Source organism: Clupea harengus, chromosome 7 (assembly GCF_900700415.2).
Source record: "Clupea harengus chromosome 7, Ch_v2.0.2, whole genome shotgun sequence".
Lineage (NCBI taxonomy): Eukaryota > Metazoa > Chordata > Actinopteri > Clupeiformes > Clupeidae > Clupea > Clupea harengus.
The window spans coordinates 30,639,869-30,657,011 of NC_045158.1; the positions used below are offsets into that span (position 1 = coordinate 30,639,869).

At 43.8% G+C, this 17,143-nt stretch overlaps 1 protein-coding gene and 1 long non-coding RNA gene across 2 annotated transcripts; one reads left to right on the forward strand and one right to left on the reverse strand.

Moving 5' to 3' along the window:
- Positions 1-120: 120 nt before the first annotated feature.
- LOC122132999 lies at positions 121-1,016 on the forward strand. Its single transcript, XR_006152480.1, has 3 exons — positions 121-286; positions 410-694; positions 793-1,016. It is a non-coding gene; the product is annotated as an uncharacterized LOC122132999 (long non-coding RNA).
- Positions 1,017-15,389: 14,373 nt separating this feature from the next.
- Positions 15,390-16,792, reverse strand: LOC122132987 (protein ALP1-like). Its single transcript, XM_042708137.1, has 2 exons — positions 16,693-16,792; positions 15,390-16,193 (listed from the first exon to the last, which is right to left on the reverse strand). Exons 1-2 carry the CDS (start codon positions 16,756-16,758, stop codon positions 15,390-15,392), a joined length of 870 nt encoding a protein of 289 aa, XP_042564071.1. The 5' UTR covers positions 16,759-16,792.
- Positions 16,793-17,143: the final 351 nt, after the last annotated feature.

The window sequence follows — 17,143 nt, forward strand, 5'->3', positions numbered from 1 at the left end:
CTGTAAGAACATGTCAAAAGTTGTTTTAAACATGCATATTTATTCCAACCTAACAGTATTATTGTAATGCCTGTTCCCTATAGCCAAAGAGGGATGACTTGGCGAAGGCATGCACTGCCCTTGGGGTCCCTGATACCGGGAGCACTACAGATTCAAACGCTTTTTAACATTTCATCTTATAAGGTCTATGTTTCAATTAAAATTTCTGCTTTTTCACAAACTAGTCGGACATGAACATTGCAAGGCGATGGTGGTCAATTCTGTTGCTGGACAACTTTCCACCAAGGTAACTCCTATTAACTAGGGTTTTTCCAACTGTATTTAACTCTTATGAAAAACTTGGACATTTTATATGTTCTTCTATATGTTGCCATCCATAAGATTTACTTATGTCAAACCTCTGCTGAAGGCTGTCATCTGGCAAAAGCAGAAAAAGGAGGCCACAGACAACCAACACAGCAGGACAGTGTGGTCATATTTTCTTTCTTAAGTTTCTCTGGACAATTCATGACTTTATAGAGACTGTGATCTGTTCTACATTATACTTGACATATGTGCATGGCAAGGTTGTGTTAGACGATTTCATAGTGTTTTATAGTGATTGTTCAATGAAACTCATTTTTACCTTGATGCAGCGGTGGAGGCCCTGACTGTGGAGGAGTCCCCCCCTCCTTGTAAAAGACCAAGTGTGGAGGTAAGGTAACCTGTCAGGGTGTGGTGTAATATGGGAGCTCCCTGGAATAATGTCAAATCTACTAAACCCCTTTTTTTATCTTTCCCTCCCTAACCCAGACCACAAACATCATGTCAGACCTGACAACTGCAGTGGAGTGGACAAGGCGCCATATGACGCGGTTCCAGGGACGTGTCTCCTTTCCCACAATTATTCATATGACAGAGGCGGAAAAAGAGGATGCACTGCGCAAGCTGAAAACCGCAGATGACCTGATGACCCATGACCTGGAGACTAAAGACCCCTTCTTGTTCATTTTCACACACCAAGAGGACATGGAGGTGTTTCTCCAAGATTGTGTGGATCAACAGCACCTCCATGTCATGTTCAATGGTGAACTGTAGTGCCTGTTACTCTTAAGTTGTATTTAAAAATGTTATGCGTTTCTGTGCATCAATGTTTACTTTATAAAAACTGCCATATGTTTGTGTGCCATGTGTGTGTGTAATACGTTGTTTTTTTGGATAAAGCACTATTTTTTATTGTTTCGTCCTGATTAAACGGATTTGTGGTTTTGTTTATATGTAGAGTCAGTCTTATTGATTGACACGCACAGTCCAGTACCAATATAGGCTTAATCACAATCTGGAGAAAATCACAGAAAAGATGGTAAGCACTGAGGTAAACATCTGATTGTAGTGTGAAACATCTAGCTTTTCATAAAATAAATGAAGTTTTCGAAGCACAGTCGGCAGCGAGAATTTTATTTTTCTTTAAATAACGCACACTGGAGTGGAGTTAACATACTCGAAATGTAATTATGCCGGATTGAACTGTTGTATTATAAATATAAAGCTGAAATTATCTTTACCACGGTAAAAGCAATAGCCTACTTGACTGTAAAAGGAGCTTGTTATCGTTCATCAAACTATAACGCTATACGTACTGAAACTTTAATATTCAACACACGGTATTTTATTTATTAGCTTGTAGCTAAATAACATTTTAACAACGAACTTTAAATTAATCCTGTAAACACTTCTCGCTCAGTATTCGTTCGATGCTGCTGATTGGCGGATCAGTGGCATGTCCCACCTCATGCCAGTGGCATGTACTTCCGCATGCCACTAAAAGATCTAACTCCCTCTCAACTGTAGACAAGTAATGAGCTCTGACTGGTCTAGAGTTGTCCAATCATAACCCGTAAATGGCCATGGTTGCTATGCTAAACAGGTGTGTATTGTTAGCGTCTGAAAGTCAAGGCAAGACTATATCAAATCAAAGTATCGAAACATCTTCAGGTCATCAAGAGAGCCATACAGATTCATATATAAAGGCCTGTCTCACACATCACTTCACTTCACTTCAACATCTCTGAAACTTTATTACGGTCACTGTATCTACTGTTCGTTTGGCTGGACTGGACAGGACATACTGGATAAATCGCTATCGCTAATACTGATTGCTTATACTTTACATATTTTCTGGTAAGACTGAAATACTTCATGTGTATATTATTATAATATTATTATATTAGTTTAACAGTTTTCTTTTCAAAGATCAAGTTAAAAGATTTAAGTTAAGTTTTCGATCATTTGTTTGAATGAATGAAATGACGTTAGGTAGGAGTTCTGTTGACAGGTAACGGTACCGCTAGTTAGCGATTACTGAGGTAAATTCACCTCAGCCTACTCGAGATTTTACAATCCTACTTTTAAATTGTGGATTACTTTATTATCTTGTGTTAAATGGGTTGAATTACACCACACTGAATAACTAATTTGTGCAGTCAATTACCTAATTACGTTAATTACTGTTAGCGTTCATTATTATATTAGTAATTCATCTATTATTATAACAATCATATCGCTAATGTTGTTGGGGCGTTACTGTAGGCTATTTTAATGTTTCGCAGTGTGACCCCAATTACTTCTGAATTACCTCTCAGTCTGTGGTAAAGTTAGCGTTCATTATTATGTTAGTAATTATTTTATTATTATAGCAATACTAATGTTGTTGGGGCGCTACTGTATTAGTGGTTTGAAGTGTTGAAGATGGCAAGCCCAGTTATCCGCGTCGTCAACCCGGACGCCCCTGAAAATCGGCAACAGGCTGCACTGATGGCGACAAAAGAGTCCCGTCAGTATCGGGAGAAGAGGACGGTGTTCCCCAAGCCTCCGCTGGAGCTGCTGAGCCAGGCCACTGCTCTGGCGCACGCAGAGATGCTCCTGCAAGCAGAGGGCTTCCCCAGGCCAGCTCGTCAACTGTGCCTTGGAAAGCTGGTGGTGCCATTTGGCCAGTACCTGAATGCACCATTCCACTGGCTTGTGGAGAACGATGTTGGCTACATGAAGTAGTAAGTATAATATATTTCATAACAATTTAAGCTAAGCATTTTAAAGTACCATTTTGATGGCATGCTTAAAATAAATGACCTGCATAACTGTTTGTGCAAAATTATGGCTGTTTGTAATTCATGTTTGCAAAGTCTCTTTGATTGCAGTGATATCAAGTGAGGACAGTACTAAGTTGATGTATGTTATTGCAGCCTACTAGACAAGCACAGGGGTGAAATTACCAACCCACAAAGAAAGGGAGAGATAGGGAACCAGTGGGTGAAGGATTTCCTCACAGAATACGCTCACAGCTTCCCACAAATCTCAGTTATCCTCGAGGTCAATGTTGACCGCTGTATTTACGGTCAGAGGGGCTTTGAAAACCACACTTTTGGGGAAATGTGGGAGCTGTACAGCCAGTACCTCAGCCAGAAGAACAGGCCAGAGCTATACAGTGCTGAGCAGAGTCAAAATATACAGAGGGCACACAGTTCTGTGAGGAGGTGGTTGCACACGCCAGTGACCCACATCACAAGTGTGCAGATGAAGCGGTTCAGGAAGTACATCACTGACAAGGAGCAAGTAAGTGTATATGAATCAGGATATCAGAGCAGAATAGCACAGTAAATGAACATGGTTGAAATGAGTGATTGTTTAAATCTCTTTGGCTTAATGTGTTTGTTTGCCAATGGTAATTAAAAACTGGTATGTTACAAAATCTAGATAATTGCATTACATTTGTTGTCCAGCAACCCCGACCCCAGGCAAGCACCCCCAAGTGTGACCTGTCATGGCCAGGTGATGAGACTGAACTGTTAGCTGCAAGCCAGTCTGTGGAAGGTAAGTGAGATACAAAGCTTATCAAAGCATCAAACTTTTTTATTTTTATTAATTCAAAATACAAACTACTTTCTTTGGTAAATTCTCAGATTTGGTCAAGCAGTCCAGCAGTCAGTCTCTAAAGTCCCAGCCCAGAGATGAGTCCACGCTGCCCAAGGCCATCGCTGTCCACCCCAAGCACAGGCACAAGTCTAAGCACTTGTCCAAGGACAAGCGGCCCGAGGCCACTGCCATCCAGCCCACGGCCACCACTGTACAGCCCAAGCAGCCCGAGGCAACCGCTGTCTGCCGCAAGATCAGGCACAAGCACAAGTCTAAGCACTTGTCCAAGGACAAGCGGCCCGAGGCCACCGCTGTGCAGCCCAGGCAGCCTGAGGTCACCGCTGTCTGCCACACGCAGCCCGAGGTCACCGCTGTCTGCCACACTCAGCATGAGGTCACCACTGTCCGCCACACACAGCCCGAGGTCACCACTGTCCGCCACACACAGCCCGAGTCCCCGTCCACATCCCGGGGTCATGACCATCCCATGGAGTCACCTCAGACGGATTCCCCTGTAAGTGATCCTCACATGATTTACAAGCAGTGTAAATGAGAACAATTTGTTTTACATGTTTTAACATAACTTTGTACACAATAATAACCAACTGCCGTTATGCGTTTATATGTGTGTTCCAGGTGGAGCTAGAGGGTTGGGTGTGTCTGTGGGAAGACCCCAATGGCATCCCATCTGTGGACGTATCCTGGCTGAAAGAGGACGTAGACAGAGGGCTGTTCACCCCAGTGCATACCTACAAGGACATCACTGGGCAGCTCAAGAAGACGGGTGATGAAATCAGACCGTATGTGGTTTTACCCACCAGAATCTCCTGGCTACGTGAGTGGTGCTCTGCCAACTGCTCTTGCTTTTGAATGCTTTGATTCTCTCCCCATATGTACTTCAGGTACGTCACATTTGTGATGTGTCCAGCTGGTATTCACTGCTTAAGGCCTTGTCACACCATAACGTTCTGGTCAACGTTCTCTGAACTTTCTAATCGTTCAATTTCGAGCGTTCTAGGGCGATGTGGACACATCTGGCGTGTGACTAACGAAAGAATAGCGTAGGACTGACGCATGAGGACAGCGACCAAGTGACGTGTCACTGGTGCGCGACAAACGTGTGCTGACTAGTCACTAGAGCGTGACAAACGATAATCAACCTTAGACGAGCGTGTGATTAACTTGTGAATAATGACAAAATAGCGTTTTGCTGGCGTGTGGGTTTTATGGTCAAACGGATATAAAACGCTGGAAAATCAGTGGATTCAGTTGTTGTGAACAGTAAACATCATGCCGCCAAGACCACGAAAAGGTGTGAGGGGGGCTTCTGCTACTAGCGCTGCTGCAAGTAAGATGATGATAAATGCTGCTGAAAGTAAGAGGAATACAAAGTCTCTTTCACTAGCAATGTCTTCGGACGAAGATTTACTGTTATTATTACTGTGATTTACGAGATAACGGGCGTTATTCCTGGGGTTTTATGTTATTAAAATAAATTATTTAAATTTGACACTGAATTTGTGTTTGTCAATGTTTATTATTAGAAAACATCAACACATCCACACACATTGTCCATGTCACAAGAGTCTTCATATCATATCCATCTGCCATGGAACAGCACCAGCTATAACAGTGCTCAGCTATGTTCAAGCTCAGTACATCTACGTCATGCTGGGCTCAAGCAAGCATATATACCCTCCACTCCGCTTTTCGCTAGATTATGCAATCACCTTGCATGACATGATAGCATGGAATATGTAGATTTATAGTGCACAGAATAACGTTTGCAATGATGTAAGTTGCGTTTGTTGATCACGTATGGTTAATAACATATTAATTGTAGAAGGGACATGATAAAATCAAGATCTTCCCTTGGTGAAAGAACTTTCGCCGATATCTCCGTACAGGAGATGGGTTAGGTGCTCAAATTTCCTGGGATCAAAGAGGACGTTAGTATGCATGTGCAAACTAAAAATCACATCTCAGGATTGCTGCGCATGCAGGATTGCTGCGCATGTAAGCCCCGTTGTCTGTAACGGAGGCCTTAAAAACAGCTAGAGCAGCAGCTCAATCCTCGGCTCTCTCGTCCTGCTTGACTTATCAGCTGCGTTTGAAACAGTCAACCACCGCATCCTTCTGTCCATAGTGTCAAGTATGGGTATTTCTGGCAACGCGCACTCCTGGTTTGAATCCTACCTCACTGGGCGCTCGTTCAACGTGTCATGGCAAGGTCAGCTGTCTGTACCTCACCGCCTCACCACTGGGGTGCCCCAAGGCTCGGTGATGAGACCACTTCTCTTTGCCATTTACACCACCTCGTTGGGCCCTATCATCCGCTCGCATGGTTTTTCCTATCACTGTTATGCCGATGATACTCAACTGTTTCTGTCTTTCCCTCCTGAGGACACCACGGTCTCGGCGCGGATCTCTGACTGTCTTGCTGATATATCCACATGGATGAAAAATCACCACCTTCAGCTGAACCTGGCCAAAACGGAACTGATGGTCTTCCCAGCCAAACAGGCCATCCACTACAACATCAATATCAATACTGACTCTTTATCTCTTGCTCCATCCAAAACAGCAAGAAACCTGGGGGTCATTATTGATGACCAATTGACCTTCACGGCCCACATCGCCTCTGTCTCCAGGTCGTGCCGCTTTGCGCTATACAACATCCGCAAAATCAGGCCGTACCTAACCAGTGGTGGACAGTAACGAAGTAGATGTAATTCGTTCCTGTACTTAAGTAACATATAGATGTATCTGTACTTTACTCAAGTATTTCTATTTGGTGAGACTTTATACTTTGACCGCTACATTTCAAAGTGAAAATTCGTACTTTTTACTCCGTTACATTTAGTAAAACCTCTCGTTCCTTTTTACCAAAGCGAATCAAATAATGAGAGGTCAAAGCGAGTGCACAATCACACCAACCAGGGCTCAGTGCGCGATTTTCTCTGGAGTCCTTTCGGTTTCGTCAGTTTCGTTCGTTCGTTGAGCGCGAGCTACGTTGAATTCGTTACAACCTCGCTGCAGCATTTTGAGGATGTTTTATGCTCATGCTTACTTAACGCTACATAAATGATGGAAATGATGGAAGAAACGGCTGACACATACTTGCCTGAACACCCTTGGCCTTATTTGGGCGAACTTTTTGAATTGGAAAAAAGGAAGAAGGACTCATTTTATTTTAAGTGTCTTCTCTGCCTGCCTAAGCACAATACAATATCCTCTTTCAAGAATTCGCCCTCCAATTTAAAGAAACACGTTGAGGTAAGTGATTTTTATTCTGGTAGGTTTAATGACTAGCAACCGAATTATTTTAAATGTAACCGACATTGTCTGCATTGTGTGTTCGGCTAAATTAGTTAACTAGCAGCTATACGCTAGCATAGCTTGTATCACACTGCTCAAAGGAGATGGAATATCCGATTCAATACAATAAATGGGATTGCTATTTAGTACCTTTTCACTGCAGCTCGTAGAATATGTACCTGCATACTGAAATGGTAAATATTGAAATTGGTATGGGGGCACACTTTTGAGTGTTTGTGATTCTAGCCGGGATGTTTGCGCACCCACTTGGGTAGTGTTATAGCCACTAGAGGCTATACTACTGATGTCCACACAAGTGAAGTTGAATGCATTATGACTTGTTAAATAAATGCATGGTATGGCACCTAAGCAGTTGGCTGTTGGAATTTGCTACTGAAATAAATCACCTAAGTTCACCTTCTAAAGACCAGCTTTGATTAAAAAAATATATATCAACATACTGTGTAGCCTAGATCTAGGACATGCCAAAATGTGTATTTTATTTATTAATGAGAGTATTAGTAGCCTAGCCTATGTGGACATTTTTTTTCATAGAAAGCATGCAAGTCACGTGGATAGGTATGACGTTTTGACAGCCCCACGCAAAAGAAAAGCAAAGAACCAAGACGCTCCTTCAACTTTCAGGCAGTTAAAGTTAGGTAAAACAAAGAAAGTTTCTCAAAGAAATGTTGATCATGCCGTTTTGAATTTTGTAATCCAGAGTCTCCAGATCTTTAGTGTGGTGGAGCAGCCATCATGTCAAGATCTCTTGCAAGATCTTCAGCCCAATGCCTCTCTGATGTCAAGGACCACCTTGTGACGCAAGATAGATGAGGATGCAATTGAGATGAAGAGGAACATCAAAGAAGCTATGTCCACAGTCGATTTCATTGCTACGACAACAGATTGTTGGAGTGCAAGGCAAAGGGGTTTTCTTCGGAGTTACTGCCCACTGGGTTGATCCCAATAGCGCCACAATTAAATGTGCAACTAAGTTACAAATAAATGTAAAATGAAATAATTGTTCTCTAGTGCTGTTATTTCATAACCACTTGGTCTTACCTAATGGCAATAGATGGCTTTCAATGTCTTGTGCTTATACTCTTTTTAATAAACAAATGTAAGACACTATTTAAAGAGTGGCATTAGTATTTTCACCTTATATCAGTTGATTGAGCTGGAGCTTTGATGTGAAAATTATTAAAGGCCATTAGAACCATAATTCATCAAGGTACTTTTACTTTTAATACTAAAGTATATATGAAGGCAAATACTTTTATACTTCTACTTAAGTAGAAATTCAAAGTGCATACTTCCACTTTTACTTGAGTAATATTTTACACCAGGTATTTATACTTTCACTTAAGTATGTAGTTAGTGTACTTCGTCCACCACTGTACCTAACCCAGTATGCCACCCAGCTGCTGGTGCAAACCTTGGTGAGTTCCCGCCTTGACTACTGCAACGCCCTCCTAACGGGCCTGCCGGCTTGCGTGGTGAAACCACTACAGATGATCCAGAACGCGGCGGCGCGTCTGGTGTTCAACCAACCGAAAAGGGCACACGTCACCCCGCTACTCATTGAGCTCCACTGGCTGCCGGTAGCTGCTCGCATTAAGTTCAAGTCACTTATGCTTGCCTACAGAGTGCTTGCTGGTTCTGCTCCCACCTACCTAAATGCTCTTGTAAGGGCAAATGTTACACCAGGACGCTGCGCTCATCTAGTGAGCGTCGTTTGGCACTGCCGTCTGTGCAAACACGGCAATCCAGACTATTCTCATTTGTAGTTCCACGTTGGTGAAACGAACTGCCTAGTACTACCAGAGCAGGGGCGTCCCTCTCTACCTTCAAGAAGCTTTTGAAGACCCAACTCTTCAGAGAGCCCCTCTCTCCTAACTGGCACCTTGACTAGCGCTTAACTTGCACTTCAGCAGTTACATTCCTGCACATCTTTTTCCTTTATAGGTCGTTTTTCTAATTCTTATGTAAAGTAGTATTTATTGTTACACCATGTTTTTTTATTGCTCTTAGCTTGACTGTTCTCTCCCTTGTACGTCGCTTTGGACAAAAGTGTCTGCTAAATGACTAAATGCTAAATGTAACTGTGTTCACGCTCTCCCCTGACGTGATGGTTTAATGACAGACTAAAGTGCCGGCTTTGACTCGGAGGGCCAAAGGCATGGCGATGAGCTCCAGCAAGGACTATTTGAAATGTGGGGACGCTGCAAATGAAGCAATGTTGAAATTGCAATCTTTGGCAAGTTGTATGTCGTCTGAAATATTGATTCCTAAACTGGAAACGGCTTGTCCGTCTGTTATGGAACCCTAATAAAGTAAAAAAATGGAATTTGTTTGCCCAGGGCGAGGCGCGGCTGACGGAGGTGACTGTCCTGGCATACTTACCTGGCAGGGGCGATACAATGATCAAGAAGGTTGTTTGCCCAGGGATATCAGAGGAAATATCATGGAACATCAAGAGAGTGGAACAAGACGGGAGTCATGGTCGTGTTTGGAGAGAGGAAAAATGCTGGCCGTTTCGAACTGCTGGAAGACCTGGAAATGGACCGACTTCAATTCAGTCGTCAGATACGGCAGAAAGAACTTGGATTTACCACAAACCAATTGGATCATGTGTTTGCCTTCCCTGGTAAGAAGATTTTTGAAGTCGTTTTGTGACAGATTCAGTCAGAAAAAGAAGGAGAGTCCAGCCTTTAAGAAGATATATTTTACATCGCTTTCAGAGAGAGATTTAAAGATGTCATGATGTTTTCGGAAAGAGTCAAAATGGAGGACATCACCACATGGTTGGGGAGATATTGTTCTGTCCTCACTGGTTCTGAAGTTAAAGATATTGATGGCGTTAAAACTGGTGAGAGAAGATTCCAAGTGCGGCTCCATAGAGTTGGAGAGGAAATCCAGCATTTAACTAACACCATTCAGCTGGGTGCCTACAGAGGCTCTGTGTTTTATTTTGGACAACCGAAGGAATGTAGACGCTGTAGAAGCAAAGAACACCTTGCTGCCCAGTGCACAGCATTTGTAAGATTTGCAAGAGCACAGACCATCTAACATCACAGTGCAGTACAGCTCCAGTTTGCAACCTTTGCCAATCGAAAAATCATAGGTTCAAGGACTGTCCACGAGCTTATGCTAACAGAGTAAAAATGACTGCAGCTCAATTACAAACTGAGTGTACCATCACCAGCCCTCCAATTAGCGAACAGGCCAGGGTCGTTATACCAGCAGCATTTGCCCCCAACATGGCCGCCGCCACACCTGAACCTGTTGGTAACATGGCCGCCGCCACACCTGAACCTGAACTGGTTAGTAATGATCAGCCCCTTCAGCTAGCACAAGGAAGAACTCAGAAACTCTCAGCTTCCAGGCCATTGCAAACGTACCTTTTGCTACCATTTGAATGTGCTTCTATAGGCCATTGAATGCTGGGCGTGTACAAAAATCCCATATTTTCCAAAAAATATTTTGAGAAAACGAGGCAGAACACCATCACACATTTTTGATATGTTAAGAACATATATCTAATCTTTCCAAAAAAAAATAGTTTTATGTTGGTAAATGCTGTCATTTTTTTTGCTATAGCATGCCAAAAATTGCACACAATGGGTTTTCATCCATTTTCAAGCTTTAATATCTTCCAGCCCATTCATCACATGAGGAATTTTTTTTAATACAAAATACGAAGCATACATAGGATGGTCTGTGTATAATATCAAGTCTCCAGCTTTAACATTGAGCTTTCCACAGGCCTTCAAAGATGCTGCAACAAAGCGTAAAGTAAAATGTTTGCGCAAAGATCAAGCACCCCGAATACTATGATATACCCAAGCCACACCCTTGGAAGTCCATAATATTCAAGTAATGGTATCATATTTTAAGCCTAGAAAGTTTGAAGGAGCTAGCTTAAATACTTTTCTAGTAATAGTAATTTGAAAATGGTTCTTCAGAAAACGCTGCTAAAAAAGCGTCTCAAGTACAGGCACCCCCTCCCCCCTAAAACATCTTTTTGTGACAAAACTATTGGGAGTAGAGAGCTAATATTTGGGACTATACCTATTAAGAAGTGTATGAACAACCTTGATTTTTTTCAGCCAAATCTGAGACGGTCGAGTGGGAGCTATTGTCCCGTTTGGCGTGGAATGACCCAAAAGACTTCAAATTGACTGATGCCTACAGGAAGGAACACCCAGAGACACCAGGCTTCACATGGACCAATGGAATAGTGCATTCACGCATTGATCTGACCCTGATGTCGCAGGGTCTTGCTGCGAGTGGGGCCGTTGTGGCAGACCACTCAGGCTTGACCTGTAGGGTGGATGTCCCTGGGACCACAAGAACTGGACCAGGATACTGGAGATTAAACATAACTCTCTTGGAAAATATGAAAATTGAACAACGATATGAAGAACAATTCCAAGATTGGACATCCTTAAAGTGCCTTTTCACTTCGGCTACTGATTGGTGGGAGGACATTAAGGGGCGAACGAGAAGGTTCTTCCAGAGAGAGGGAAAAAGGAAAGCTTGTGGGAGAAGGGCATTCCTGAAGAGGTCACAGGGGAGATTACAAAGACTTTACTAAATGCAGCAAGAAGGTTTTGAATAGGGATGCACCGATACCGATACCAGTATCGGGCCGATACTTCGTTAAAATACTCTTACTCGTACTCGTTTTTGAATTGCCGATACCAAGCACCGATACCACTCAACAGTATTTCACTGCATTAAACTGGTCGGGCTATGCAGACACAAAATGTGATTTGTTGTCCTACCTGTTCTACCACTCTCTGCCGGACTAGTAAGTAGCTTATTTGCCGTGTTGTGTTGCACTTGCTCGATGTTTGACTGTGTTAGGAAAGATTGTCATAGTGTCAAAGTATTTCAGTAGGGATGCACCGATACCAGTATCGGGTATCGGGCCGATACTTCGTTAAAATACTCGTACTCGTTTTTGAATTGCCGATACCAAGCACCGATACCACTCAACAGTATTTCACTGCATCAAACTGGTTGGGCTATGCTGACACAAAATGTGATTTGTTGTCCTACCTGACCTACCACTCTCTGCCGGACTAGTAAGTAGCTTATTTGCTGTCTTGTGTTGAACTTGCTTGATGTTTGACTGTATTAGGAAAGTTTGTCACAGTGTCAAAGTATTTCAGTGTACAGGTTTCGCTAAATTTAGCCGCTAGCATCTCGTTAGCGATTAGCAATTCCGTTGTGCTGCCTTAACGGCGATTTGGGCTCATTTCGAGATAAATGTGGACGACAGAGTGCCACATAGATTGTTTGTGTACTTGAGCAGGAGACTCTTTTGATCCTTTTGTAACTGAAAGGTGCTCTTGTGCTAATCCAGTAATAGTTCTGTTCACTTTTTGTTAAGCAGACTGTGAGCGTGTCTACTACCGGACACTTGAGCACTTCGAGCACTGACTTTCAGTGCTTAGGGCGCCACACTGACAAAACCAGCAGAATTCAGTGCACTGAAAGTACCCGGATGGCGCACTGCAAACGGGCAAAAAATGCAGTGTGAAACGATGGACACTACTGGCCCTAAACAAGCGCCATCTTGGCTACGTAGCGGAAGAGGAGGAGCCCTCTCGCCAGCTTTTCATTTTATTTCTAAAACAATGGCGGACGAGATGGCTACGGTAGCACAAGCGGTAGACCACGAAGCTACAGACCGTAAATGTAAGTATCTTTAATTATGGTAATTAAACATTGTACTGATATTAAAATGTACTACTAACATGCCATTCTCAGATTAAAGCCAGCGACATGAGTATTTGGTGGCGTTAACGATGTATATGCTGTATACCGACTGTTAGCATACATAGCTAGCTAGCTAGGTAGCATTAGATGCCATTGGATCTGCATGGCAGTTATGATAAGCTAGCTGGCTAATCCACCACCCGGTCCTCTTGCCAGTCCGACGAAGGTGCACTTTTATCGGACACTTTTAGCTTGACGAGCGGGGGCAGGTGGCGGGCTCCAGGCGCTTGCTCCAACGAACAGTCTGACGACAGATAGCTATGTCAGTCATCGGACAGTGTTCAACAACGGCTGTTCTGTTAAACAATCGAAATAGCAATTTTAATAATGGATATGCTCAGTTTAATAACGGGTTAACATGACACCGCAAACGTTTGCCCACACGCCGCCCGATAATTAATACCGTTACGATAGCTATCTAAGCTTGTCCTTCTAGAAATAATTGTAGCTTTCAATCATCGTTGTGTGTTTTTTATTTTAATGTCGTGGTATTTCACATGTCTATGGACAGACGAGGACATGAGGGCCTTAATCCCATGGCGGTCTGATAACAAATCCCTCTTCACGGGGAAGAGGAACGCCTCCATGACTGGATTTGAGTAAGTAAAATGACTCATATGGTAGCTAATAGGACTTTACTCTAAATGGTTGCCTTAGTTGCTAACCTTGCAATGATCAATGTGGTCATTACTGTGTCAGGGATGTGGTTGAGGCGAGATGTTAAAGCAGCATATATTTCCACCAGGGTCTTCATAAAGGAGAGAGGGCTTGGGAGGTTGGATCCCAAGCTCGTGAAAAAGAGGTGGGAAAACCTTGTTCACAAATATGAGGTCAGATTAAGCCTAGTGTCCAACAAAGCCTAGTCCAATAAAGTATCTTTCTTGATCATAACTTTGCCCCTGTAGAGTAACACACTTGCACAATGTAGAGATGGCATGGCTAGTGAGTATTTACATGCAGTGTACATGTACATGGATGCAATATATTATGATTAAGGTGATTGTTGTTACTCTTGTTCTTATCTATGTATTGTGCTCAAAGTAATGTAAAGTAATCGTATGGTCAGCCTTCAGTTCAATAATCAATTACCAGACCAGTTGAAGGCACAATGATGTGCAACTCCAGTTTGGCTGTCTTTTCATCCGCAGGAGCTCAAGAAACCCCGGACGGGTGTGAGCACAGAGGGGGGTGGGGTCACTGCTGCTTCTTGGAAGTGGTATGCCGTTATGGATGAGGCACTGGGGGCCAGGCCATCTGTGACCCCACCAGTCCTCTTTGCCTCATCCCGCCGGGATATGGCAGGGACCCCACCCGCTGTGGTCACACCACTCCCTGTGGTCAGGAATGCAAGTGGAGCTTCCTCCACAGTGTCAACCCCAAAAAGACGGAGGGTAGACAATGTGGAGGTTGCCGAGCTCATTCAAGAAAGTGACAGGAGGATCTCCGAGGCATGGGCGGAGATGGAGGAGAAACAAAGGAGAGCAGAGGAGGCCAGGGAGGCTGCTGAGAGAGAGGAGCGGCGACACAGGGAGGCCCTGGAGAGGGAAGAATGTCGCCACAGGGAGACGGTTGCCTTAGAGGAGAGAAGGTTTCATTTTCTCAGAGAGAGTGAGGAGAGGAGAGAGAGAGAGGCAGCCGCCAGAGAGAGGGAGACAGCAGCAGAAAGGAGGGAGACAGCAGTGAGAGAGGAGCGGCGAGAGAGGGAGACAGCCGCCAGAATGAGCGAGGCAGCCACCAGAGAGGAGCGCCTCCTCACTCTTTTGGAAAAGATTTCAGCTCAGAAATTAAGCCTGGTTACTTCAGATTTATGTACATGTCTGTTTACTAACACTTAACCCGTAGGGGGCTGAGGCCTGTTTTATTCTTCTTATGAAATGCTTATTTATATTTTAGTTTTAAACTGCATACATTTGAAAAGTAGTCTCTTGTGGAATTTTAGAGACTACTTTTCAAATGTATGCAGTTTAAAACTAAAATATAAATAAGCATTTCATAAGAAGAATATAACTAATCTCTTGCACATTTCAGTATGAGCTCCATTAGCAAATGACAGCTACTCATATGATAAGGGTATGGTGAAATATTACAAACTCATAAATTGTTTGCCAATTATAGGGGAATTCTGGTGTTCAGAACCCCCTATAAATATTTAATGTATTAATTGAAATGTAATCATGGTCTGGGACATAGCACTGAATGGCTATCCTTTCTCTGTTTTCTGCCCCAGAGACGTTTCCTGGAGGTGCTGGTGCTGGTTCTGGCTGGTCCTCTGCTGCCCTCCCGACATCTGCATCTGGCTCCAGCAGGTCACCGTTGGTGAGGCAGATGTTGTGGAGCACAGTGCAGCAGACAATGACCTCTGGCACAAACCTCACATCCACCTCCAGGGCCTTTCAGAAGATGGACCGCCATCGCGTCTTCAGTATCCCAAAGGACCTCTCCACAACACACCTCGCCTTTGACAGGCAGCAGTTGTAGCGTGCTTGGAGGTGGTTGCGGACAGGCTGCCTGAAGGGGGTCATGAGGCAGATGGGTTGGGACAGGCAGGGGTAGCCACCATCCCCAAGGATACAGTATCCTGGTGGAGGGTATGACTGCTCATAGAAGATGGGGCTGTTTTTTAGGACCCTGGCATCATGCACTGAGCCTGGGTAGCCCACACACACATCTATGAATTTGCACTTATCATCACAGATGGCCTGCAGCTGGATGGAGTGAAAAAGCTTCCTGTTGAAATAGCAGGCAGCATCCTCCGCTGGGGGCTTCACTCGGATGTGGCAGCCATCAATAGCCCCCACCACTCTGCTGAAGGCTGCTGACCCAGCTAGACGGGCGAAGCGGGCACCTAGGCGTAGGAGTTCCTCTCCTGTAGGGTGGCGGACAGCGGTGTACAGGAGCGCAGCGATCTGCCCACCCATCCTGTGCACCAGCCGGTGAATGGTGGCCCGGGGCATGTCGAAGGCCCTGGCCACCACCCGATAGGAGGTGGCGCTGGCAAGCCAAAAAATAAAAACTAGACAGGAGATCTCTGGGCCCCAACCGTGGTCACAGTCAGTGCCCAGCACAGCCATGAGGGCGTTGAATGACTCTCGGGTGAGCCTGAAGTCCACCCTCATGTCACTGTGGCCATCAAAATACAATGCCAGCAGTGGCATTGCAACATTGATACGGCAGCGCCGCCTGGGACTGGGTGGCTGCTGTAGAGTGTGTGGGGAGGGGAAGGGAAGATTATATTAATATGTAAGTCATTTTATCAATAAAATATTGTCATTGAGGTTTTGTAGTCTTTTATTGTGTTTTCTGATTTATATTAGAATTGATGCATGTTTGTAACAATAATTAATATGCCTGTGTGTTCAATTGCTAAATGATTCCTGTATCAGGGTAAACTTAACTACAACAGAGATGTGTATAAAAGTACAGTCAGTCAAAGTAGGCCTATTACTGTGTGAATTCAAGCAGATGATGCCTATCATTTCAGTGGATAATTCTTAAAACTAATTGGAATCTAGGGACAAACATATACAGATGTCATGTTTTATTTCCATATGGTGTGTATGTGGATTGCAAAGAAGAAGGCTACTTCTGACAAAGATAATTGAGAATGTAGCATACCTAGCTAGGAGAATTTAATTGCAACTACTACATGAAGCTATGCTGTGAAGGTAAGGCAAAATCACAATTAAATTTACATACCATCTCGAGTGCAGCCAGAAGGCGGAGGTTCCTGCCGCGGGTGTGGAGGTATCGCAGTTTCCACATGGGGAGGAGAAAGGGGTAAACAAGGGACAAAAAGAGGGCAAGAAGTTTATTCATTTTGTCAGTTTTAGTTTCGCGGGTATCGCAAGCAGATTTGCGTACGTCACTCCCGGCTTAATTTCGCGGGTGCTGTGAACAGATTTGCGTCCGTCACTTCCGCCAAGTGGTTAACGTAAGTGTTCCATTTGATACAGCTTTTATCAGCGACGGAGTGCACTACAGATGTCAGTGCACGTATTGCAGTGTACTTCGTAAAGTGTTCGGTAATAGACACGCTCTGTGTTGTTAACAATGCAGCAAATTGAATTGCCTTTATCTGTTATATTTGCATTTTGTCTAATGTGATATTGTCTGTTTGAAGGCTTTTTTTTGTTAAAACCAGAAAGCT